The 27,190-nt window shown below is 42.7% G+C and overlaps 1 protein-coding gene across 10 annotated transcripts in view; it reads left to right on the forward strand.

The window, feature by feature from the left end:
- The window catches only part of KALRN (kalirin RhoGEF kinase), a 746,508-nt gene that overhangs the window by 677,999 nt on the left and 41,319 nt on the right, over positions 1 to 27,190 (forward strand). For 7 of the 10 annotated variants that reach the window (XM_043525781.1, XM_043525782.1, XM_043525784.1 and 4 more), the window contains 11 exons: positions 649 to 752; positions 9,665 to 9,734; positions 11,847 to 11,933; positions 12,845 to 12,937; positions 14,551 to 14,601; positions 14,989 to 15,066; positions 15,871 to 16,056; positions 18,625 to 18,796; positions 21,610 to 21,848; positions 22,772 to 23,019; positions 26,247 to 26,370. In XM_043525781.1, coding sequence (XP_043381716.1) covers positions 649 to 752; positions 9,665 to 9,734; positions 11,847 to 11,933; positions 12,845 to 12,937; positions 14,551 to 14,601; positions 14,989 to 15,066; positions 15,871 to 16,056; positions 18,625 to 18,796; positions 21,610 to 21,848; positions 22,772 to 23,019; positions 26,247 to 26,370 — 1,452 coding nt within the window. Of the gene's footprint in view, positions 1 to 648; positions 753 to 9,664; positions 9,735 to 11,846; positions 11,934 to 12,844; positions 12,938 to 14,550; positions 14,602 to 14,988; positions 15,067 to 15,870; positions 16,057 to 18,624; positions 18,797 to 21,609; positions 21,849 to 22,771; positions 23,867 to 26,246; positions 26,371 to 27,190 lie in introns of those variants that run through there. The other 3 variants (XM_027819431.3, XM_027819434.3, XM_027819432.3) reach the window with 1 other exon arrangement.

A 27,190-nucleotide genomic window follows, 5' to 3' on the forward strand; every position in this document is an offset into this window, starting at 1 on the left:
CCTCTAAGAAAATCTTTTGCTTTTTGCAAACTTATTAGCTCAGTGAGTGCTGCCAACCAATTTAGTGGTGGCTTTCAAAGGCTTCCAAGCTTTTAGAACTCATGTGTTCTCTTACTCAGATAATGAAGTGTGAGGTAAACGTAAACCGACATTTGTAATGCTACAAAGACTCAAATAAGATTTCTCATGCCTTCTGAGCATTCTATTTGTGATTCTCCCTAAACTTACTACATGATTTTGTGCACCCAAGAAGTACGTTTTTTCTTTTCTTTTTGATAAATGAATCTCATCTGTGCCGAGTTTGGCTTCTTGCACTTATCAGGGAATCCAAGAATTTTGGACAAACCACTTATGTAACTTTTAATTGCACTTGTCCCTTTAGTGACATTACAATAGATTTGTACAACCTTTATGAGAAATTACAGAATAAATCCCTTTATAGCTTTTTCTTTTACGGCAAGTGTGTAATTTTAAAATATAAGATGGGTGTCTGGTTTTAAACTGCATAACATGTATTTTAAGTACCTGGTTTTCTTCTAAAGAAAGAGATTCTACCAGTTATGGCATGTAACTTGTACTTGTCCTGAAAAATGAAATTGTTATTATTCAGCTGGGCCATTAGTTAATCACTGATCTTTCATACTACAGGGCTTCATGAAGAGAATAGAAGAAAAAGGGGTTACTGAAGATATGAAAGGGAAAGACAAGATTGTATTTGGCAATATCCACCAGATTTATGACTGGCACAAGGAGTAAGTTGGATTTTTAGATATCTTTGACAACTGTACTTCTCCAAAGGGGAGAGAATTGGAAATCAGGGTGCCTGGGTTCTATACCTGTCTCTACTACCAAATTTACTTTGAATGGACTTTGTGCAAGTCATTGAGGCCCAAACTTGCAAGCTTTGGGTCCCAGATAAAAATGGTATGATTTTCAGAGGTGCTGCGAAGTACCCTCCACTCCCCTGGACTTCAGCGGGTACTTCAGAAAACAATGGCAGCTTTTTATTTAGGTTATAAAATGTGGTTTTAATCCCGATGCTGGAGATTCCTGACGTTGACACTGTGATGTCATTGGATGGTAGGCGTATAAAATAAAAATGGGCTCAAGGTAATTTTCACTCAAAGAATCTGACTGGGCTTAATTTAAGAATGTTTGATACTGGGACTTGTGGATGCTCAATACCTCCGAAAATCAGCCCATGCAATGTGTCCCAATAAAACAAGATTCAGACTGGAATTCAGAAACAGGCTAAGCTGGATATGGATGTGGAAGGAATGGTGCACATATGTGAAAAGAGAAAACAGTACATGGAAAAGCTGCATCAGTCCATGTTGTCTAATCTGACATAGGAGTTGGGTCAAACACAAGAAAGCTTTGGAATTCCTCAGGGTGGGGATGTGTTGCTGGACACTAGCCCCCAGAAATCTGCCCAAGATAAATGCTTATTTCAGGTCCCAGAAGTAGGTTATTTACAATGTAACACTGTGAGCAGCATCTTGCTTTTAACCTTGAGCAGCAACTATTGCTGCTTTTTAACCATACGAGAACAATAGTCCCATTGACTCTGAAGTGCATTTCAACTCTGGCATTCATAAACATTCAGCAGCTACAGCTCACTGCTGCAGAGCTTGCCTTAACTGAATTGAGTTTCAACAAACTCTTTTTTTTTTTTTTTTTAATTAAATGTTGCAAGGTGCCTGATTAGAGGAATAAATGTCTGAATTCAATATTCAAGTGTTACCCAGATTTTCTAAATAAGGTCAGATTTCCTCTAGATCTTCTGTATTGTTAATGAAAATCCCATATTGACGCAAATGGACTTAGAGTTAATGCTATCTTGTGCCAGTCTCACAGGGCAGGGATATGCACTTCAAAAATTCCATTACAATAAGAAATCAATAGAACTATAGATAAACTAGAAATCATTAACAGAAATTTCTCTGCATCTTTTAACCCGGGGTGGGCAAACTATGGCCCACAGGCCGGATCCGGCCCGTCAGGGCTTTCAGTCTGGCCCATGGGATTGCCAGCCCCATGATGCAGCGTGGCTAAGGCAGGCTCCCTGGTCCCGTGCCGCTCCTGGAAGTGGCTGGCACCATGTTCCTGCGGCCCTGGAGAAGGGGGGCAGAGAGCTTCGTGCTCTGCCCTCGCCTGCAGGCACCGCCCCCCGCAACTCCCATTGGCCAGGAACAGGGAACCGCGGACAATGGCAGCTTCAGGGGTGGTACCTCCAGGCGAAGTTAGTGCATGGCCTGCCCCTCCCCACCCCAGCCCCAGGAGCCACTGCCAGACATGCTAGCCACTTCCGGGAGCAGCGCGTGGCCAGGGCAGACAGGGAGCCTGCCTTAGCCCTGCTGCACGCTGCTGCCACCCCGGAGCCGCTCGAGGTAAGCGGTGCCTGGCCAGAGCCTGCACCCCCAACCCCTCCTGCCCTGAGCCCCCTAGCCCCCTGCCTTGAGGCCCCTGCCCCAACCCTACATTCATGGGCCTGCATACAATTTCCCCATCCAGATGTGGCCCTCAGGCCAAAAAGTTTGCCCACCCCTGTTTTAACATCTGCACTCTCTGTGGTATTGGAGAAAGTATGTATAAACTCAAGTAAAACCAACTTATAAATGGCTATAAGTCTCTTCGGCTATAAACCTCCATCAGGCTGAGTTTGTGCAGTGTCATTGCTCCTCACCAGTTCTACTGTTGGTACTATTAATATTTTTATTACCATAGACCCTAGGGATCCTAGTCACAGGCCAGGATCGCATTGTTTTAGTCCTTCTCTTCGTGCTGCTGCTTTTGCTGTTTAAACACTTACACAATATCTAGTGGTGGCGATTCTCCTCTAGCTGAGGGCAGCGGAAGGGAGGGTTAAGGATCAAACTCTTGACCTCTGCTTTTTAAAAACCCTATTAGTTGGGACTTGAATCTCCAAGACTTACCTCACCGAAGTGTTTCATTTCATGCCCAGCTCTCTGAAGTGAATCTTCCTTTGTAGGTCCTGGACCAGACAATGCTTCTCTCCATGCCAGGCATCTGCAGTTAAGATCCATGAAGGCATTCGAGCTGGAAATTGCTCAGCATAAAAGAGAGTTGCTGGGAAAGGAGGCTCTACCTCCTTTGGTGGCTGTTAAAAACCATAAAGTTATCTAGAAACATAAAGCACCTAAACAAAGCTCATTTTTAGGTATCTAAATAAAATTCCTTAAAAGAGATTTAAGCTAGAGGTCTCCAAAGGTGCAGGCCAATGTAAATATTGGTTTGTCATATACTTAGACACCGTGAAAAGAAAAGGAGTCCTTGTGGCACCTTAGAGACTAACCAATTTATTTGAGCATAAGCTTTCGTGAGCTACAGCTCACTTCATCGGATGCATACTGTGGAAAGTATAGAAAATCTTTTTATACACACAAAGCATGAAAAAATGGGTGTTTACCACTACAAAAGGTTTTCTCTCCCCCCACCCCACTCTCCTGCTGGTAATAGCTTATCTAAAGTGATCACTCTCCTTACAATGTGTATGATGATCAAGGTGGGCCATTTCCAGCACAAATCCAGGGTTTAACAAGAACGTCTTTGGGGGGGGGGGTAGGAAAAAACAAGGGGAAATAGGTTACCTTGCATAATGACTTAGCCACTCCCAGTCTCTATTCAAGCCTAAGTTAATTGTATCCAATTTGCAAATGAATTCCAATTCAACAGTCTCTCGCTGGAGTCTGGTTTTGAAGTTTTTTCGTTGTAATATCGCAACTTTCATGTCTGTAATCGCGTGACCAGAGAGATTGAAGTGTTCTCCGATTTGGTTTATGAATGTTATAATTCTTGACATCTGATTTGTGTCCATTTATTCTTTTACGTAGAGACTGTCCAGTTTGACCAATGTACATGGCAGAGGGTCATTGCTGGCACATGATGGCATATATCACATTGGTGGATGTGCAGGTGAACGAGCCTCTGATAGTGTGGCTGATGTTATTAGGGCCTGTGATGGTGTCCCCTGAATAGATATGTGGGCACAGTTGGCAACGGGCTTTGTTGCAAGGTTAGGTTCCTGGGTTAGTGGTTCTGTTGTGTGGTATGTGGATGCTGGTGAGTATTTGCTTCAGGTTGGGGGGCAATCTGTTGGCAAGGACTGGCCTGTCTCCCAAGATTTGTGAGAGTGTTGGGTCATTCTTCAGGATAGGTTGTAGATCCTTAATAATGCGTTGGAGGGGTTTTAGTTGGGGGCTGAAGGTGACGGCTAGTGGCGTTCTGTTATTTTCTTTGTTAGGCCTGTCCTGTAGTAGGTGACTTACCAGCAGGAGAGTGGGTCTGTGGGGGGGTGGGGAACCTGGATTTGTGCTGGAAATGGCCCACCTTGATTATCATACACATTGTAAGGAGAGTGATCACTTTAGATAAGCTATTACCAGCAGGAGAGTGGGGTGGGGGGAGAGAAAACCTTTTGTAGTGGTAAACACCCATTTTTTCATGCTTTGTGTGTATAAAATGATCTTCTATACTTTCCACAGTATGCATCCGATGAAGTGAGCTGTAGCTCACGAAAGCTTATGCTCAAATTGGTTAGTCTCTAAGGTGCCACAAGTACTCCTTTTCTTTTTGTGAATACAGACTAACACGGCTGTTACTCTGAAACTTAGACACCGATAACTTTTGACCAGCTCTAGTTAGTTTGTAGTCAAAATGTTTAATGACTAAACATAGCCTTAGACAAAAACAAAAGATTTTCTACAGAAGTTTTCATTTTGGTCAAAACTCTTCATGGTTTTGTCCAACTGTACCTTTTTAAATTTCAATTTTCAGTTTTCAGAAGTTGTTTTTGGTAAATGGCTTTTTTTTTTTTTTAATGTTGGGGGGTTTAAATAACTCCAAACTTCTGCAGAGTGTCTCTTGGCATTTTTCAACCATCTCTAATGAAAACCACAGAACAGAGTAAAAGTGAACACTTTAAAATCCAAGAACTGATTTCTCTGACTTTTTTTCTCTCTCCCCTCCTTCCCCCCCCCACCCCAATCCCAACAATGTTTTGATAGGTGCAACATGCACCTAAAGGAAAAAGCCAGGTTTCCCCCTCCCTTTCAGTTGTTGTGAAATTCTCTAGCTAGGATTGGATAATAGTGGGTGTAATGATGCTGGTTCTGGTGGGGTCCAACTGAGCTTGCCAATTCAGGACAGATTGCCTAGAGCAGGGCAGTTACAGCCCTACGCTGGAGTTCCTTTACTATTAAAACAAACCAAACCAACCAAACAGAGAGGACTTTGGTTTTACCCCACTGGCTAACCACAGGTCACACAAGCAATTTCCTTAGGGTATGTCTACACTACAAAATTAGGTCGATATTATAGAAGTCCATTTTTAGAAATCGATTTTATACAGTCAATTGCATATGTCCACACTAAGCGCATTAAGTCGTAGTGCATCCTCACTACTGTGGCTAGCATCGACCTACAGAACGGTGCATTGTGGGTAGCTATCCCGCAGTCTCTGCCACCCATTGGAATTCTGGGTTAAGCACCCAATGCCTGATGGTGCAAAAACATTATCGCGGGTGATTTAGGGTACATGTAGTCAGTCACCCCTCCCTCCATGAAAGCAACAGCAGACAATCGTTTTGCGCCTTTTTTCTGCGCAGATGCCATGCCACGGCAAACATGCAGCCCGCTCAGCTCAGCTCACGGACACCGCCGCTGTTGTGTCCTGGGTGCTTCTGGCAGCAGACGGTGCAGTAGGACTGCTAACCGTCGCCATCCACCGCTTCCGCTGCAACTCTGCTCTGCTGCTATTGTCTCAGTAGCGAATTTCTCCATGTTGTCTGTCATGGGCTCCCGGGTACGTGTGTTCTTCCTCAGGAAATGTGCGCGGTGCTAATCATCATCCTCCACCGCTTCCGCTGTAACTCCGCTCTCATGAATCCACTTTGCGGGTCCTCTCATCGTTCTCTGTAAAGATCTATTCTTGTGGCTTCCGTTGTCAGCCACCACTTCCTCTGCAACTCTGCTCTCCTGCATACACCATATCACGGCAATCATGGAGCCCGCTCAGATCACCGTGGCAGTTATGAGCATTGTAAACACCTCGCGCATTATCCTGCAGTATGTGGAGAACCAGAACCTGCAAAAGCAGGCGAAGAGGTGACAGCAGCGCAGTGATGAGGACATGGACACAGACTTCTCTCAAACCAGGGCCCCGGCAATTTGGACATCCTGGTGGCAATGGGGCAGGCTCATGCCATGGAACGCTGATTCTGGTCCTGGGAAACAAGCACAGACTGGTGGGACTGCATAGTGTTGCAGGTCTGGGATGATTCCCAGTGGCTGCAAAACTTTCGCATGCGTAAGGGCACTTTCATGGAACTTTGACTTGCTTTTCCCTGCCCTGAAGCGCAAGAATACCAAGATGAGAGCAGCCCTCACAGTTCAGAAGCGAGTGGCAATAGCCCCCTGGAAGCTTGCAACACCAAACAGCTACTGGTTAGTCAGAAATCAATTTGGAGTGGGCAAATCTACTGTGGGGGCTGCTGTGATCAGGATCCAGTTTGGATTCCCTAACTGTGGTGGGGCAATAGACAGAATGCATATCCCCTATCTTGGGACTGGAGCACCTTGGCAGCCGGTACATAAACCGCAAGGGGTACTTTTCAATGGTGTTGCAAGCACTGGTGTATCACAAGGGACGTTTCACCGACATCAACGTGGGATGGCCCGGAAAGGTACATGAGGCTCACATCTTCAGGAACTCTGGTCTGTTTGAACAGCTGCAGGAAGGGACTTACTTCCCAGAAAATCACCGTTGGGGATGTTGAAATGCCTATAGTTATCCTTGGGGACCCAGCCTACCCCTTAATGCCATGGCTCATGAAGCCATACACAGGCACCCTGGACAGTCAGGAGCTGTTCAACTATAAGTTGAGCAAGTGCAGAATGATGGTAGAATGTGCATTTGGATGTTTAAAAGCTCGCTGGCGCAGTTTACTGACTCGGTTAGACCTTCGCGAAACCAATGTTCCCATTGTTGCTGCTTGCTGTGTGCTCCACAATATGTGTGCATAAGGGGGAGACATTTATGGCAGGGTGGGAGGTTGCGGCAAATCGCCTGGCCACTGCTTATGCACAGTCAGACACCCATGGTGATTAGAAGAGCACAGCAGGGCACGCTGCACATCAGAGAAGCTTTGAAAACCAGTTTCATGACTGGCCAGCCGTTCATTTTCTGCTTTCCTGGACTCTGACGTTGTTTGCCTCCATGCATTCTGCTGAGCTCTCAGTGCGGGAGTACTGCATGAGCTCAGAACGTTTCATCGCAAGTGCGTTTTTTTTTCTTTTTTTGCCGACTTATCTGTGCTAGCCTTTGGGATGGAGATGATAGGAGGAGCGTAAAAACATTTGCAGTTGCAGGAGGGGGGAAAAAAGGGAGAGTAGTATTTAAAAAGACACATTTTAGAGAACAATGGGTAGATTCTTTTTAACGTTACATAGCACATGTGCTTTTGGTACAAGGTCGTATTTTGCCTCTTATATTGGGGGCATGCCGGTTTGGTATGAGAGATCACACACGCAGGGCCTGGCAACAGAATTTGGCTTGCAGGCAGCCATGGTAAGCCACAGTCTTTTGGCTTCAACCTTCATAACGTGTGGGAATGGTTTCAAACAGCAGCACCCTCCTTTCCCATACCAAGCACCTGTTGAGTTGGCTATTTAAAAGGAGGGGCTGTACTGGCCGCGAATGCATCCCAAGTCTTCAGGGCAAATTAATCATTAAACATGCTTGCTTTTAAACCATGTATTATATTTACAAAAGTACACTCACCAGAGGTGCCTTCTCCGGGTTCATGTTCCAGGAGCCTGCCTTGGGAGGGTATTGGCTCCTGGGTGATAAACCGTTCCTGGCTGTCAGGGAGAATGGTTTCTCCTCTTGCCTGCTGTGTGCTATCCTCCCTCTTTCTCGGGCCCCCAAATCCTCATGCCTGTTGCATGAGACTCCCCCTTGCAGGTGTCCACGGACAGGGGTGGGGTAGTAGTAGCCCACCCCCCAGAATTGCATGCAGCTAATCATAGAAGCGGCATGTCTGGGGCTCTGACCCAGAGCGGCCGTTTGCCTCTTTGATTTTTTTGGTAGGGTTGCCTGAGCTCCTTAATTTTCATGTGGCACTGCTGCGGGTCCCTGTTGTAGCCTCTGTCCATCACGCCCTTGGAGATTTTTGCAAATATTTTGGCATTTCGTCTCTTGGAACAGAGTTCTGATAGCACGGATTCATCTCCCCATACAGCGATCAGATCAGTATCTCCCGTTCGGTCCATGCTGGAGCTCTTTGCAGTTCTGGGACTGCATGGTCACCTGTGTTGATGAGCTTGCCATGCTGGCCAAACAGGAAATGAAATTCAAAAGTTCCCAGGGCTTTTCCTGTGTACCTGGCTAGTGCATCTGAGTTGAAAGTACTGTTCAGAGTGGTCACAATGGAGCACTCTGGGATAGCTCCTGGAGGCCAATGCCATCGAATTTCATCCACGCTACCCCAATTCGACCCGGCAATGTCGATTTCAGTGCTAATCCCCTTGTCGGGGGAAGAGTACTAAAATCTATTCTAAGAGCCCTTTAAGTCAACAAAAATGGCTTCATCATGTGGACGGGTGCAGGGTTAAATCGATCCAATGCTGCTAAATTCGACCTAAACTTGTAGGGTAGACCAGGGCCTAAACACTCCAGTTTCCCAGTATTGCCCCCAGGGCCACTCGTTATAGGGATGAATGATTATGAAAACCAATACCCATGTAAAAGAAAAAAGGTTCTCCTGATCCCAAAGGACCAAGCCCCAGACCCAGGTCAAGATACAAGTTAGATCTTACCCACAAATCATGCTGTTGCCAATCCTTTAGAATCTAAAATCTTAAGGTTTATTCATAAAAAGAAAAAGATATAGATGAGAGCTAGAACTGGTTAAACAGAATCAATTATATACACTAATGGCAAAGTTCTTGGTTCAGGCTTGTAGCAGTGATGGAATAAGCTGCAGGTTCAGATCAAGTCTCTGGAGTACATTCACAGTCTGGGATGGGTCAGAGCTTCAGTTTGTAGCAAAAACCCTCCAGAGGTATGAAGCAGGATTGAAGACAAGATGTAGATGAGGCAGCTGCCTTTTATAGTCTCTTCCAGATGTAAGAACACCTCTTCGTTCTTACTCTGGAAAACTACAGCAAAATGGAGTTTGGCGTCACATAGGCAGGTCACATGACCATGCGTGACTCAGTTGTTTATGGGTGGCAGCTATTGCTCACCTGCTACCTTGAACGTTCCCAGGAAGACTTCTTATGTGGATTGGAGTCTTCCAAGATCCATTGTCAGTTAAGTGTTTCTTGATTGAGCACTTAATTTGCACATTCCTTTCTCAAGAAGCTGACCAAATGCTTTACTAAGGCTATTTTAGAATCAAAACACATTGATATATTCATAACCTTTACTACAAAAATGATACAGATAGCATAATCATACCCAGCAAATCATAACCTTCCTATAGACATCTTACACGACATCCTTTGCACAAAATTTGCTGCAAATATATAACAGTCATCTATAGTTACAGATTATGTCAATAACGTCGGGGGTGGGGGGGAGGTGTGGTGGGGGTAGGAAAGGGAAACTATTCTGGATTGCTGATCTTCTTTTTACTTTCAGTTTTTTCCTGGCTGAACTGGAAAAATGTCTCCAGGAACATGAGCGTTTAGCACAGCTTTTTATCAAACATGTGAGTGTTTCTATGTTCTTGGAAAAAGTCTCTTCCTTCTAAATTCAGTTTGACCATGTTGAATTGCTATGCTCATGTATTAACACTTTTAATCCAGATATAAAATAAGGCTTACACTTTTGTTTCCTCAGCTACTGAATGGCTGGGTTTCCCTAAATCATAAAAACCAGAGGCCACCCTTCTTCCCCCCTCCCTCCCCCCCCCCGCCCATTTGCTACTTGGATTGGCGGGACTGAGCATGTATATAGCTCAGATACTCTGCTTACTTTCTCCAGACTTGAGGGAAGAGCTCTGTGAAGCTTGTCCCTTACGCCATCAGAAGCTGGTCCAATAAAAGATATGCATCACCTTCCTTGTATCTCGTATTCTGGGACCAACAAGCTGAACATGTACATGTGAAATTAAGATTTGAAAGCAATTTACTTATTTCCTGGCTAGGAGTCTTTAGCTTTTTAAAAGCACAAAATGGGAGGCACTAAAACTTGAGTACATCTTGATGTACTCATTTATTTATTTTATTTATTTTGGCTGAAGTGCAGAGAGCAAAAACACATTTTTCCAGGAATATTTCTCATTTGGTTATCAACATTGTATTTTTTCTGCTAGGAATACTTCGTATTGTGCAAGACTGAAATAACCTTGGCACATGGCATGCTGTGTACTCTGAAGATCATGTGTTTAAGAATAGTTTTTATCATTAAATTTACAATTTATCATTGGTTGCTATAATGTTTAAAACAGGGGTGGGCAAACTTTTTGGCCTGAGGGCCACATCTAGGAATAGAAATTGTATAGTGGTCCATGAATGCTCACAAGATTGGAGTTGGGGTGGGGGCTCTGGGGTGGGGCCAGAAATGACTAGTTCAGGATGTAGGATGGAGCTTCAGGGTGGGGCACAGGGGGTGGGGGAGGGCTCCAGATGGGGGTGTGGGCTCTGGGGTGTGGGTGTGGAGTTTGGGGTGTAGAAAAGTGCTCTGGGCTGGGACCGAGGGGTTTGGAGGGTGGGAGGGGGATCAGGGCTGGGGCCGGGGGATGGGGTGTGGGAAGGGGTACAGGCTCCAGCTGGGGGTCAGGTGCAGGCTCTGGGGTGGGGCTGCGGATGAGGGGTCTGGGGTGCAGGAGAGTGCTCCAGGCTTGGACTGAGGGGTTCGGAGGGCAGGAGAGGGATCAGATCTGGGGCAGGGAATTGGGGCACAGGGAGAGGCTCGGGTGTAGGCTCCAGGCGGCGCTTGCCTCAAGCGGCTCACAGAAGCAGCAGCATGTCCCTTTTCTGGCTCCTATGTGGAGGTGCGGCCAGGTGGTGCTGCATGCTGCCCTGTCCGCAGGCACTGCCCCTGCAGCTCCCACTGGCTGCTGTTCCCGGCCAATGGGAGCTAGGGGCTGGCGCTTGGGGCGGGGACAGTGTGCAGAGCAGAGCCCCCTGGCTGCCCTTACACGTAGGAGCCAGAGAGGGGCCATGCCACTGCTTCCAGGAGCTGCATGGAGCAGCCCCCTAACCTGCTCCCTGACTGGAGCACCGGAGCGGGGCAAGCACCAGACCCTGTTCCCTAGTGGGAGCTTGAGGGCTGGATTAAAACAGCTGGCAGGCCGTAGTTTGCCCACCCCTGGCTTAAAAAATAAAAGTACGTGTTTTTAACTTAAAGTATGTTGTCCAACTTACTTTTAAAAGTAACTGAACACCAAGAAGCAAAAACACTGGACCATACCCTTGGCTAGCATAAATCTTATGTGGAGCTATGTTGAATTACATGCAGTGAGGATCTGGCCCCCTGTTTAAAGCCTCCATCTGTCAAACATATGTGCACTTGACTCGCACCGTTGAACTCAATGGGGCCACTTGCCAAAGTAAAGCTACTCAAGTGCCTGAGTGTTTAGAGGATCAGGGCTGCATTGTGCAAATATTCTATATTGGAGGAGGAATATTGCCTTGATTGTTTTTCATCAAGGAGTGACTCATGGTCAGCTAGAACAGACCTGATTCCATTACATGATTTCGTTGTAAATGAGCATGATCAAGCAGAGCAATTTTAGCATCTTTCTGCCACTCCAATCATTTAATAAAAATATAGTAGTTAATTTCTTACTAGGTTCCTGTGCATCTTGCCTTCACAGGAGAGGAGATTACACATGTATGTGGTGTATTGTCAAAACAAACCACGATCAGAATACGTAGTAGCTGAATATGATGAATACTTTGAGGTAAGATTGGCCACATTCACTGTATACTATTGCTACCTAAATCTGTCATGTGAGGTTAAAGGCAAATTACTCAAAAACTTATGGGTTTTGGCTCTGTTTCGCTAAGGTAAAGGATTTTGTGATACAGTTTATTCTTGTATACAAGTATATTCTGTTTACAGTATCTTGCAAGCAATTTCTTGTATATTTATCTCAAATTCCCATTCTTCTATTACTTTCCAGTTAATGACTAGGCTATTGCATTCCCAAAGTACAATTCATTTTCTTCTCACTCTTAATCTGAAATGGCTTTTGCCACCTGTGATCTTTGCAGAGAATAGTCAGGAGTTTGCGTGGGGTATATTTTGTTTGAATAATTGGCTGACTACTGTTGTGGTGTTTAGGGGTTTGTTGTTCTGCTGGATGATTTACAGTTAATCTCCCCTCCCTCCCCCCCCCCCCCCAAGACTTTTTGTGTTCACTCCAGGAAGTCTTTGGGGCTATCCACACTTTATAATGCAAAAAGGAATGGTGCTTCATTTCATTAAAGGGTATGTCACTGCAACCTTTCATGCTCTTCAGGATTTCTTCATGGCCATTACCCGGCTATAATGGGAAATGCAGTCTCCAGATCTTCAATTCCTACTCTACCAGCTCAAACTGAAAATGAATCCCAAGTATTTAAATTAGCTTCCAAGTATTTTGCCCAGTACATGCCAAAAAGGGACACTTACAGATTTTTGAAATCCTTTGGTTTTCTAAAATGTCCTCTTGCTCTGGCAGAAAATTATTCTTAATCTTCTTTTTATTTTGAGTGTGTCAATTACCGTGTCCTGTTTCCTGTCTTTGCTAATAGAATAGCTATAAATGTCTTCATGTGGTTTGTTATTATTTATTTCTTAATATTGTTATAATTTAACATTCCTTTTTAGGAGGTACAACAAGAAATAAACCAACGGTTAAGCCTAAGTGACTTTTTAATCAAACCGATTCAAAGAATAACCAAGTACCAGCTTCTACTCAAGGTGAGTGTACAGATGCAATTCAGGTTAAACAATGGATAGTTTTAATCTTGCATTAGACTCGAATCAGTCTGAATTTCATTGTAACTTATTAGGTTTGTCTCTTTAAAATTTGACTTTACAACATACCCATAAGATAATTTTAATTAGCCATCTCTTTAACTCAAGTGAAAAGTTAATGGAAGTTCTACGTTTGCAGACAAACAAATATTGTAGGGGCTGACAGACATTCAGCCAGCAGAGGGGCCCCAGTTAGGACATCTCTGAGAACAGAGCTTGGTAGCTGATGATGGCTAATGTCTTCTGTATGTCAGTCTTCGTTTTTTGAGACGCTTCAGTTGCTTTACCCGTCTTGCTAGAATAATTAAAGGTTTAGGGATATTCTACATGAGTTGCATTGAAATTAGCTGATCAATGCTTTTGAGCTTTCTCATTTAAAAAAAAAAAGTCTTCATTGAAAATGAGGTGTTTTTTTTTTTTTTTTAAATCAAATCTCATTTTGATGAATTTTGTTGGGGGGGGGAAATGAACAACTTGAGGGGAAGCTAAACTTTAAATTTTTCATTTCATAATTGTGAGGAAAATGCCCATTGCTAACTTTTTTCCACCCCTAGAAAATAAAACTAGCAAAAGGTGGAAAACTGTCACTGGAGAAAATAGCTAATTTCCCCCTTACATATACACTTCCTTAATGTTTCAAATTTTCCTATGGGGTGTAAGTTATTTTCTGACAAGAAAATTTCAAATGAGGATTTTTCCTATGGAAATGCCCACCATAAACCATTCCTGTTTTCTGGCCAGCTCTAAGTGGAATAAACCAATCTAGAAATATCACCAGCACAGACTGGCACTGAATGAAGGCAAATGCTTTTAACAGATGTGACTGAGCTTCTGTACGTTGATATCCCGTGCCCCAGGATGAGAAACGGATAGATCCAAATTTTTATTGTCTAATTTATGAGTCCAACTTGGACACATGACATGATTTTTCAAGGATTCTGAGCACCCACGGCTCTTATTGACTTCTTCCACCACTCTTGGTGCTCATCATCTCTTAAAATCTAACCTGGGGTGTCTAATTTTAGTTGCCCAACTTGAATCACTTCTGAAATTTGGCCCATAATCTATAAAGGTACTGGTGGTTTTTTTAGTTTTTGTTTAAGCTACTTAGCATATGAAACTGACTGCCATCAGCCTACTCTTTGGTAACTGTATTAGTTGCAAAAAAGTAATTGCATTTGTCTATAAGATTTCAAAAGCGAAAAAAGGGTATCTTCAAATGTGTGGTCTTGTGGCTTAAAAGAGGGGACTGAGTCAGCATTCCCAAACTCTAATTTTAGTTCTGTTCTGTCCTGTCCTGCTTTGTGAATTTCAGCAAGTCATTCAACCTTTTCTGCTTGTTAATAAAATGGGTAGCGTATTTTCCCTACCTCACAAGCATGTTTTGAAAACTAATTCATGTATATGAAGTTTCTCAGAGTCGCGAAGTGTTGTCTAATTACATCTTTCATTTTCTGTGGAGTTGCATCCTGCTGCTTGCTGGTGGATTTCTTTTTAAACTGGATAATGGATATCTTTCCTAAAACATCTTATGAGAACGGTCTTGTTTTCTTTAGGACTTCCTGCGATACAGTGAAAAAGCTGGGCTGGAATGTTCGGATATAGAGGTATCCTTTCATATCCTAGACTCTCTTGCTTTATCTGGATATTGCCAAATAATTCAGTGGAATTTTGTAGAGGGAAAGCCAATTGCCAATAGAATATTGGAGATGAGCAAAGGAACGATTACTTATGTTTCATGTTTCATTTAAGTTAAACTAGAAAAGGAAAATAAATTAAGCTACATGTAGTTGGCGCCCATGCGTGCATGCCAGACCTCCCATTGACATTAGTGAAACACTTAGGTACACCAGAATCATGCCTTTATAACTTCTAAAAATGAGCGTGCCTCATTCGTTTATCATTTGATTGCTGGCGCCTGTGTTTTTAATCATTCCTTAAAGAGCGCTCTGCTCTGACTGTCTCATAATTAATATATCATTTTTATTTAACAGAAAGCAGTTGAATTAATGTGCCTTGTACCAAAACGTTGCAATGACATGATGAACCTGGGCCGTCTTCAGGGCTTTGAGGTATGCATCTGTTGTGCTTGCTTAAAGAGCAGTGCTCAAGGGACTATGAGGGGCTATTGTCTTTTTCAGTAATTATCTCCAAAGATTGTCCTTCAGCCTCTTTAGCCAGTATTCTGCTCTCTTAACTGTGAGCTACATTCCTGAGCTTCAGGGGGAAGGGTGGGATGAATGTATACCTGTAGTTCTAAAAATGGAACAATCCTATACAGGCATCAAAATCTGAGGCTTGAATTGCAGACTTCTCAAAGCTTGAATTGCAGACTTATTTTCTCTGCCAGAACGAGTGGTCTCCCATCCAGACTCCTCTGCTGCTTAGCATGATAACCCAAATCCTTGAGTGAGGTAGCTCGACATGAGGGTATGAGCACCAGTACAGCTTCAGAGGGGGCTCTTGAATGATGTACCACGTTGACCGATTCAACGCAGGAATTGGCTAATCCTGGTAAAATGCCTAATCTCAAAAATTAGGTTTAGCGTGTCTTAAATAGTAGCTCAAAAATTTATAATGGGAATATAGTTGGAAACAGGTATAAAAACATTCCATTGGAGACATGGCATTTTCTGTCTTGGAAACGCAGTTGGTGGCCAGGAGAATCAAGAACAGCTGTGTTAGCAGTCTGAGTGAACTGTCAAGGAAGGCAAAGACTTCTTTGGTGTCAGGTCCAGAGGAATTCTGCCTTTCTGAAAATTCAGTGCTCCTTGGAAACCCCAGAATATGTGAACATTAGCAGATCAGCCCTTGGGCTCTGTGATTTTGTTCTTACCCATGTGTGTGTTTAAGTTGGCAACTTCTCTATTTCTCAGGGCAAACTGACTGCTCAAGGAAAGCTGCTGCAGCAGGATACATTCTATGTAACTGAGCAGGATTCTGGAGGGCTGTCTCGGCCAAAGGAGCGCAGGGTCTTCCTATTTGAGCAAATAGTCATCTTTAGTGAACTTCTTAGGAAAGGTTCTTTAACACCAGGCTACATGTTTAAGAGAAGCATAAAGGTAAGAAATGAGAGTCCTATTTGATGAGAGTTTGATACTTAGCCATGACTTTTCTGTGATCTGGACTGACTTTTAGGCATACCAGTCTTCAAGTGCCAGATGTAGACCTTGGTCTGCAGAGCGTTCCCATTAATTTTCAGTAATATGGACCAAGGATAGTATAGGGACAACAATTGTAAATCTGCCCCTGCACAGTTCAGACCTGCCCTTTGCTGCATATCTTGTAAAGTCAGCTACTGAACAGTTAACATCTATTGCCTGGAGCTCAGCATGAATAAGAGTTGGGTCTACTGAAGAACTAATGGTAGCAGGAGAAGGGGCTTGCTAATTTTATCTTAACTAGGAGTGGAGGAGGGGAAACTGAACCAAAATGATCTTGGACCCCAATTCAGAACTTAAGCACATGCCTAACCCTAATAGGGATGCTTTCCGGAATCGGAGGGCCTTAATCGTCAATCTTTGCTATTACTTTATTGGCCTACTTAGTGTTGCAAGAGAGACTATTCCAGGTGGAAATATTCGTAAGAACACAAAACCCAAAAACATTAAACTATAAATCTCAAGTAAAGTTGTAAATCCTGATGTCTTTAAATCCATTTAATTTTAAAATCACTTCCTACCTTCCCCCTTCCATTGGTTGCAGGCGGGGTGAGGTGGGGAGAAAAACATCAAGTGACAAGAATGAGCCCTAATTTTTAATCTAGAGGGGGGAAAGTTGACTTCTCCATAGGTGGTGATTCTAGAAAGTGTGAAAATATAGGTTCTCCGCAAAAAGCAATTCTTGCGTTGTATGTTTAGATGTTTTTTTTCTATATATCTACCAATGCCAAAAGAAGCAAATTTGGCCTAGGGCTATCTGATAGCTTCCAGTTAAACTGCACTTCAGGGCATGTCTTTGGTACATTGTTAGCTTGAGCTATAACTCCAGTTTTGCCCCAACCCAACTCCTGTTCACGCACAGGTCTCTAATTTGAGTTAAGTGGCGCTTTAAGCGTCAACTAGCAACCCATCGGGGAGTAAATTGAAGCTTGAGTGATTTACTCATGCTCAAGTGAGGATGTAGCTGTTTGGTTTTGATTAGATGCTGGTGTGTTCTAACACTCTGCTAATACAATCACTCTGTAGCTTGAGTTGACAGCAATGGTTTTGTGGTCTGATCACCACTCTTGTGGATTGGCTGGCAGCTGGCAACACTGCATAGGCTTCTCCTGTCCACATAGGTAATCCACCTCCCCAAGAAGCGGTAGCTGGGTCAACAGAAAAAGTCTTCCATCGACCAAATGCTGTCTGCACTGGGAATATAAGTGGGCATAGCTCCATTTCTCAGGGGTGTGGATTTTTCAGACCCCTGACATGTAGCTATTCAATGTAAGTTCGCAGTATGGAACAGTCCTCACTTGAGCTAGCTTGAGTTTACTCTGCTCGATCTAGGCTAACTGTTACAGTGAAGACCTGCCCTTAGAATGGTGTGGAGCGTGATGTTCTTCTGCTTGCTTTGGTGGTGCTGGTTTTCTTTTAAACTGAGTTAATTTGCAGAATTTCTTCCCCATTCACTTGATAGGCAGTTTTTATGTATTTGGGGAACTGAAAATGAGATGACATCACTTTGAGCTGGTTCATGCATGTTGTACACGGATGCTCAACACCTCACTGATATGCATATTGGAAATACATTAGCTGGATGGTGCCCCATCCATCCCCTCTCTACTTTAATTTTGTGGGCTGTACAGTAAAACAGCGGTGTACCTGCTTGCAAGAATGGCTAAAGCTGACAGATCAGAAGTGTGGTTTTTTTAATCATTCATGCATGTTCACGTCACGTTTCACAGATGCCTGAAATGTTTAACAGGCCTAGCGGCATCCTGGATGAAGGACACAATCCTGCAAACACTTACTTGCATGCTTATCTTTAGACACGAGTAGTCACAATAAAGTCAAAGATAGGCACATAAAGTGTTTGCAGGATCATAGCCTAATGGAATCTTTGCACAGCAAGTGACTTAGGTGGTAGAATAATCAGAGGGGAAATACCACTGGATCATCAGTGGAGAATTATTCCTTTTAGTATGTCTTTGTACACAGTCCAATTTTAAGTGTCTAATGACTGAGTTCCCATTACTCCCCTTAGGAGAAACATTGATGTAAACATTGCTGTCAGCTCTTGTATTAGAGGGATGGTAGGGTTTTTGTGGGGCAGGAGTGTTTTAGTTCTTAGGAGGAATTTTTTTTTTTAATGTCACTTTCAGGTTATGCTTATTTTTGACCCATCAACCACGATCACGTTACCTTTTCAAAGGAAGTTGTAACTCAAGACCATGCAGATGGATGTTGAGAGATCTGGGAGAGCTATTGAGGCATGATACTTAAACCTGAAAAATCTGCCTGTAGGATGCTAGACCTTCATTAGACATTGTCTGGAACTTCAAGCACATTGGCATTTTGTTCTCCTGATAGTAATCAAATGATAGTTTAAGCTAATTTATGTTCAGGAAATTAGTGAAATCCTTTATCTTTGAATGCTCCTGAGCCTTCTCCAATGTAACCCATACTTCATTGGGCTTATTGCAGATGAACTATCTAATCATTGAAGAAACAGTGGAGGATGATCCCTGTAAATTTGCTCTTATGAGCCGGGAAACTTCAGAAAGAGTCATTTTACAGGCTGCCAATCCTGAAATTCAGCAAGCTTGGATACAGGACATCAATCAGGTTCTGGACACACAAAGAGACTTCCTAAATGGTACGTAGTCTATCTCTGGACAGTGTCTTCTGCATTAATCAGAATCTATGATGTTCAAATGTTGTCTTTGCTGAAAAACACTCACCTTCAGGTTCATAAGGAAATATCTCAAGCAGAAACCTGAATCCCAGCTTCCTATCTTTAAGTAGTTGTTGGCACAAGGCCAGGCCATGTCCCTTTGAGAGTTCATGTAGAGGAATCCTTGATATATTGATCTTCCCTTTTTCTTGCAGAGGAAAGGCTCACGTGCTTGTACAGTCCCACCCCATGCAATGATCTGTCTACCTAATTCAGGGACTGCATTGTGATGGGGAGAATCTAGATGGCCGGTGAGAGGGACGGGGGGTGGAGGGGGGGGGGGTGGGAAAGGCATATAATGCCACCATAATCCTCAGACCTTTTAAGTTGTCCAGAAAAGTTTGTACAGCTCCATGCTGTGTTAACTGTTCCATGGAATTCTTGGCTGGCCCAGGAACAACTGTGGTTAGTGGGGTCTGACTCTGGCAGCGCTTGTGATTTCCTGCTAAAGTGTATGGTTGGTAGTGTTAGCCAGGTTCAGAGGCAGGTTTTATCCCAGAGAGCCAAATCCCTCTCCCCAGTAGCATGCTGCTGGGACATATCTGTGGTGAAAGCCTCACAAAACTTCCTTGCTTTTTCAAGGTCATGTCTCCTGATGCCTGTTAACTGCACTCAACATTGTAAATATAGTAGCACTCAGTACCACTCACTCCAGAATGGTAGCCTGGCCTTCAGCTTGCACCCCAAATATGGAGAGGCTGTCAGGCTAGAATAGTCTCAACTCAAAGGTATTTGTAAAAACAAAAATTTGCCCCAAGAAATCTGAATGTCTTAAACATTTGACGCTGCGCTTCTGGGAGAGCGCAGAGCATTGCATGTGTCTGACATTTGGGGCGCCTGAAGGGTTTGGTTAGCTGAATTGACTTTTTTATATGGGTCTGATTGCCCTTTTGCACTGCAGCAACTCCAAAGGTTGTCATCTCGCCATCAGTTCAGTCGAACTAACGCAGAGAGCGGCTGCAGAACTGGGCTCTCTCTCAAATGTAAAGTGTGCAGAGGAAAGGAAGATATCTGAGACTTATTTTTTGAATTAAATTATTCCTTTCCTTTCTCCCCCCTACCCCTGACCCGTTTTTAGTAAAAATGCTGGAGTCTGTGTCTATCCCTTGTGAGGTTTTTCATCTCCTCAGTGTTAGGAGGGATGCTTCTGTTGTGTTTTCTTGATTGGATTAATTTGATCTGTGACACTTTTATCCTGCATTTTCCCATTGCTGAATTAGTCTCTCCACATTCCATTTAGTTTACAGTCTGAATGACCAATGTACAGAGTACTGATTCTCTAGGAATGATCTGTCCAGAGCCATTGAAGCTGCATACACTTAGGAATTTCTAGTCTTCGATCCTGGTGACTCTTCCTCTCTTCCTCTTCTGAATAATGGCAATAAGTGTAGAAAGATTTGTGAGCTCAGTCTACCCCTAAACTTTTGTCTGAGGCCAGTTCACAGTAATAGCTGGTGCATAATAATACCAGGTGGGGCTCTAGATACAAGCTGTGTCACAGGGCCTCTTACCATCTCCTGTAGGTTGATCAACTCTTCAAGTGGAAAAGTGTGTGTGTGTGTGTGTGTGTGTTGGGGGGGGGGGGGGGGGGGATGAAGTCAGAAAAAAAAGCATCCCCTCTTTCCTTCCCCTTAGCCCTTCAGAATGATCAACTAGGATATTTTTCAGTAAAAGAGTGGCTGAGAAAACTACAGCCTCTTTACATTTCTCTCCAGTTCCACACTTCTCCCCTCCAAACTACCTCTAACCTGCCAGTTCCCCACCTACACCTTCATTTATTATTGACTCCTATCCTCAAATCTGCCAACCCAACCTTTCTCCCCTACTGCCTCAGAAAACCCAATCTTTTCTGCTCCCCACCAGCTCAAATATACACAGCTATTTCCTTTCCAATCTCTCCACAGCTAAACACCTTCTCCTGCTCCCAGACTTTCTATTTTGGGTTTGCAAAATCTGACTTAGCTTGTGGGCATGCCCACAAACTTTCTTAACCTCAGCTGGTCATTCATCTCCAGAAGATGCCCTTACTAAGGTTAACATTCTGATGCCATCAACACCAATTGCCTAGTTGGTGGTTTCCAGGAACTGCCCTGCATCAAAGTAGTTACAGATCATGTACAAATCCTACACCTTGGCAGGGGGGTGAGACTAGATGACCCTTGCAGTCCCTTCTAACTCTGTGGTTCTACACAAAGATGTAACCAGGTCCAGAGTAAACTACATTTGGAGATAATTTCGTAGCCATGGCTTCTTGTCTATATAGGTGGGCTCTGTGAGTAGGAGGTTTTCGGAGTGTAACGGGGCCAGTAACTCTTAGTGGCCTGGGTGTCAAGTACTTCAATAAATACACACTACATACTTAGGTTTTGTCATTTGTACCTATAAGGGAACTCTGAATCATTCTGATATATGTGCTGTTTTGAAATTAAAATGTGAACTTGTTTGTTTCCGTTGAAGGGCTAAGTTTTCAGCATGATGTAGCATTAGACAAGCAACTCCATCATAGCAGTAAGAGGAGTCTCTTGTGTTGAATCATTATATCCTGTACTGCGAGATGGTCTCAAGATGTCTAAATGTAAATGCTCTTCCATGTGTGGTGCAGCTGAGTATCCCTTGGATTTACTTTGAAAGCAATATCGGTTTAATTGAAATGACATCATGGAGGTCATGTACTGCACATCTGGCTACGCTGTGTCACAAGCAGCAGTACATCTAATTCTCTTCCTCTCCTGCAGCCCTACAGTCGCCCATAGAGTATCAACGCAAAGAAAGTACCTCGGCAGTAATGAGACCACAAGCTAGTAGGGTGTCTCAGCCCAACAGCAGACCCTATTCTTCTGTTCCAGTAGGGTCTGAGAAGCCTTCAAAGGCTACAAGCCGTAACCCATCCATGCCACCCCTGAAGATATCTACCTCTAATGGCAGTGCAGGGTATGAACACCACCAGCGTGGGGACAAATATGAACAAAACAAGGTACTTTCTCTGTTCACCATTTATATTCAAGCATATCTTTCTTTGTATCATGGAATATCCATGAGATTATGAGCTAATCAGGTCAGTAGAAACCAGCTCGCCAAACTTGTGGCACAGCAGAATAGGTGGTTAAAGATCAAAGATGTGCAGAACTTAAGTTTTCTTACAGTTGTAAGTGTTTAAGGCTCATGAAAAGTGTGGTGGTCACAACCCTGGTGACTGAATTTCCATTTACAGCACAGGCAGCTGCCATAAAACCTTCCACCTCAATCTTGGAACAATATGCCTAGCACCCTGACTTGAAGATCAGCTCTGTGCTTGTCCTCTGTGAGGCTGCTAACGAGTGCCAGTTGTGGAGATAGGGTTTCCTCTGTGATGTATACTATTGCAAACAGAGCTGAGTTCATGAACTCCAGTTCCCATAGACCACCAAATCAGCACTGGTTCAAATGCAGCCTTGACAGGGACTAAAAGCTGTTGTTGCAAGTCAAATTACTGTGTGATGTGTACCTGCCATTGTGAAATGGCTCTGGAGTGTTAATTTCACATTCAGATATCAGCTTTCACTGCTCTTTTCCCCACATCCTGGTATAGAATGGTTTTGCTACAATAAAATGCAAATAAGTCTTTTCTTAGCACTCCTAGAACAAAATTACCATTGAACCAAATGCGAATTATGATAGGAAACAGGACTCTGTCTTTAATTCTGAGGGTATTTGGATTACTGGATAACTTCAAATTCTTAATTATAGATTTTTTTTTTTTTTAGTTCTGGTGTAAATTTATAATTATTTAAGGATTTTAAAACACCCTCCTTTCTTCACTAGTCTGAAAACTCTGCCCTGGCTGCTCCTAAAAAAGGTAACTCTTACTTCTTCCCCAGCAACACAACTTTCTAAGAATTTCTGTTGTCCCCTTCACAGAGTGACTTGGGAGGGTGCAATGGGACCTCTTCCATGGTGGTAATCAAAGATTACTATGCACTGAAGGAGAATGAGATCTGCGTGAATCAGGGCGAGGTGGTTCAGATCCTTGCCATCAACCAGCAAAACATGTTCCTGGTGTACCAGCCTGCGAACGACCACTCCCCGGCCGCTGAAGGATGGATTCCAGGCAATATCTTGGCTCCCCTCACTAAATCCACTACAGATAATAGCGACGGAAGCATCAAGTAAGTGCCATGTTGGCTTCCCTGGGAGCAGTGTATGGATTTTTGAGGAAAAAACAAAAAAAATGGTAGGGAATTCCTGCTGGTTTTTTTTTTTTTTTTTCTTTTCTACAGTGCCATTGGAACAAACTTTGAATGCTCAACCCACAGCATGGGGCATCCATGTTGGATAGTTCGGGTTTTGGTTATTTTTGTTTGATTTTTTTTTTGTTTATACTTTGTAAAGAGTTTAAAGGCATGTTTTACATTGATCCATTTTACACCAACATGGACCTGATTGGACTGGACTTATATTTATGTTGTATTAAGTTACTAATTATATATATATTGGTTATAACAGCTTCTAGCAAAAAATCAGGCCTTGTGTTGGACTGAGGCCTGCTTCTCAAGGAGGAGAGATTTTGTTGTCTATGGCAATTTCTTTGTACAGCTTGTATCTTTTATTTTGACATTTTTCTGTTCACGGTAACTTTTGTAAAATTTTTGTTGGCAAGACCCCCTTCTAAGTACATTCCTGTATAAAGTATTTTGCACTATTTAAAGAAACCCATATTGATGAAGTCAGGTTGTGCAATATAATGGATAGTCGCAATGTTCATCATTGTACCTGTAATGTAACTAATAATTTTAAATGTACTATTTTAAATATGTAAAATAAATTTTCACCATGAGCATGTTTTAATGAGGTTAAAAAGGACTAGCTTGACCCTTTTGTTTTCTTTTTGTTATAATGTTTTGTTGCTTATTTAACAAATGTGTGGATATTTTTTTCTGATTTTTAGAAATTTGTCAATCTGAAATGACTAAATGCAAGAAAGTGGTTTTTTGGTATTAAATACAGAAGGTACAACCCTGTTTAGTAATACCTGTTTTCTTTTAATATCTAAAATTTATTAGCATGATGGATGCTAAATCTTATCTCAATGAGTGCCTCAAGGTGTAGATTTGAAGTGGGGACGAACGAAGCCTTTAAATATATATATTCTGCTGAAGTTAGTTGTGTCAATGATATTGGGTTTACCTGTATTGTTATAAAAGATCAATGCTCCTGGTCAAAACATGTCTGAAATATATACTAAACCTACGGAATTATTTAGCATCTTTCTGATGGCTAGAGACTTGATTGCATTCTTCTCTAGCACTGGTGTGGAATTGGGTGCTGTTATATTTTGTCAACAGCATTAGATTTTTCCAATAAGTGATGTCCACTTGAAGCTTCCTGTGCGGTCGTACTCTGCAACGATTTCCGCAAAGAGAACGAAACAAAAACTGTTGTCGTGAATGAAGCACATGTTGCACTTTTTCCTTTTCCCTTTTTGAGATTTAGATCTCAAATATTCTCTTCATGCTCTAGAATAAATAGTTGCTTGACTGAACTCTCTAATGGGTGTCCTATAAAACAAAAACAATGGCCAGCTGTGGGTGTGGTCTACTGCTCTATCTATGTTGCTACGTAATATGGTTTAAAAGTGGGGTGAATGACTTAGTCTGTCTGACTAATCTATCCATAAACCATACTAAAGCAGTTACAGTACAGTGTTCACACCCTACTCTGTTTGATCTTGCTGGTCATAGTTCAGCCAGTTGGAGGTAAGGGGAGAGAAACCCATCAACCCACCACTGACTCCCTCCAGATCTTCAAAGAAAGCTTAAACTTGAATTCTGGTGAGAGTTCTGCAGTGTTTGGATAACTCCCCACTGCTTTGCATATCCAATTTGGATCTCGCCTAGAGGTGCCAAAATATCCCAAGCAAGAATATTGTCATAAGATTTCCAGCCAAATTTTATAGATGTGAGCAGTTTATAGAATGCTGCTCCTTTCTGGTGCTCCTCTTCACTGGATGTGAATGCCCATAACTAGTTCTCAAAGACACCGTGCACGTGACCTTGTTTGTGTTGCTGTAGTGTGGACACTCTCTAAAAGTGGTTGTGGACACAGTTTCAGTTAACATAAACCAGTTTAGTCTTGTACTGGTGATGCTGTTAGAGGTCTGTAGTTTTAATCTTGACGTGACCTACTGTACTATTCTACTCTGATGCCAAAGCATAATGAACACACGAACACTTAAGAATTGGAATACAGAATGTCTACTGTTTCTGGAGTTTCAGATCCTAACATGTCATATTTTATTGGCATCACAAGTTATCATTGGATTACATGCAACTTTCTTTATAAAATGTGTCAAGGTACTGTAGATGCGACATGAGCCAAACATTGGCTTCAAACATGCAAATTTGCATGCTTCAAAGGTGGACAGATGTAGCATAATGCTTCTGACCTGGGTCCCAGCTCATTCCACTGCTATTCTTGAACTTTCTGCTTTAGGTGAATATTAAAAAATAAACACACACCCTGCAAATGGCAAACTTTCTGCTGTGATAGTAAATTAAATCCATATTTTAAACCGATTTTTTTTTTCTTAATTTGATGTCTGGTCTGATCTGATCTGATTTTTCTCTTGTCTCCACAGCATTTTTCTTGTAAAGGGTGCCATGGCATTTTTTCCAAGGATAAGGTCATGGGGACAGTAAATAGGGGTTGGACATGGAAATCACTAATTCCGTATTCTGTTTAGTCAACAAATATAGATTTGATAATGTCAGACAATTGGATTGACAAAATGCAACCATGTTAAACTAACAGGAAATTCTTGGCCCCAAGAAGTATAGCAAAGCTTGTAGTTCTGGGAAACTACTTCTCTTGGAAATCTAATGACCTAGTTACTACTTGGTGGTTTTTTTAGCTTTTCATGTTCTTAGCAACACTGAGGGATCCACCTTGAACTTCTGAACTCTTGTACTTGGTGTATCAAATCAGTCCATTAAGACCTACTCCCATCACATTTGCATCAGTTTCACTGCTTGAATTGACAAGATTTAAATTGAATTGACACTTTAGCAAGAAACGTTTGCGACAAATGCAAGCACTAAAGTCCCTGAAGCCTGATAGATTATCTGAAGTTGAGGCAGCCCAGTTCCCTGTTTATCTAGGGAACTGGCTTTCTGCTAAATGTATTAAAACAGCAAATGTGGCACAACATCTGCTGGTAGAACTATTGAAATTTTTTCAAATAAATGTTGTTGCTGAAACTGAAATAGATGCATTCCTGGTGGCTTTCACTTTCTAGGGAATTGCAGTACTCACAAATGTAGCTGCTGGTCCCCTTTTCCACATCCTTCCTTCCCTGCCATGAGCTGCCTTTTGATTGGTGCATTTTTTGGTACAACAGGAAGTCATGTTCATGGCATACCCTGCGCATGAGAAAGCGGGCGGAAAAGGAGAGCAGTGGCAAAAATGAATCCAATGGGCCACGTAAATCCAAGGATATTCTGGGCAACAAAGTCTCTGTTAAAGTGAGTAAGGCCATCCAAAGCCGTGGGCCACTCTCCTGCTTCCCATCCTCCTCACCCCCTCTGCCATCCTCTCTCAGGAGAGGTGGGGGGTGACGTTTTGATTTTTGTTTATAATTCCATAATTTTTGGTAGTTCCCATGCTAACAGGATTTTGCATGCAAAATAAAATGCAGCCTTTGTGTTTGGTTGGGTTTTTTTTGGTTTGGTGGTTGTTTTGTTTTGTTTTTTTCTGGCATCCAAACTACAAGTAAGTATTTCTCATTTTTATAAAATATTTATAAGATTAAATATATATGCGCAATGGAAGAAATGCAAAATGTGGGCAGCAGTGGGGGTTTTTTTTTGTTTTTGCTCCTTTTACCCTGGCTAAACTTGGAGCTGCATCATACCAGATAGTGAGGCAACAGTCTATGTGAAAGCTACTGAGTGAAATCCTGGCACCATTGAAGTCAATATGAGTTTTGCCACTCACTTCAATAGGGCCAGGATTTCACCTTCTGTCTTAAACTAACAGGGTTTTCAACTTTGGGGTCACAGCCAAGTGTTTGGGGGAGGTGTCCTCAACCACTCCCTTTTCCCATATTAAAAGAGTGGGGGACCAGCCTGGATCTTGGTGTGTATGGGGGTGGGGAATGGTAGGAGGATGTATTTTAATATGGGAAAGATGAACTATGGTTTAAGATCCATCTTCTGCTATGGTTGCATGACTAATATTTTCTAAGTCCAAGCACAAATCCCTGTAAAAGATGATAAAGGAGCCTCCTCAGCACCTCTATGGGGCTTGTTTCTCCCAACAAGGACAAGCAGAAAATTTTACTAT

The sequence above is a fragment of the Chelonia mydas genome, chromosome 11 (assembly GCF_015237465.2).
Source record: "Chelonia mydas isolate rCheMyd1 chromosome 11, rCheMyd1.pri.v2, whole genome shotgun sequence".
Classification (NCBI taxonomy): Eukaryota; Metazoa; Chordata; order Testudines; family Cheloniidae; genus Chelonia; species Chelonia mydas.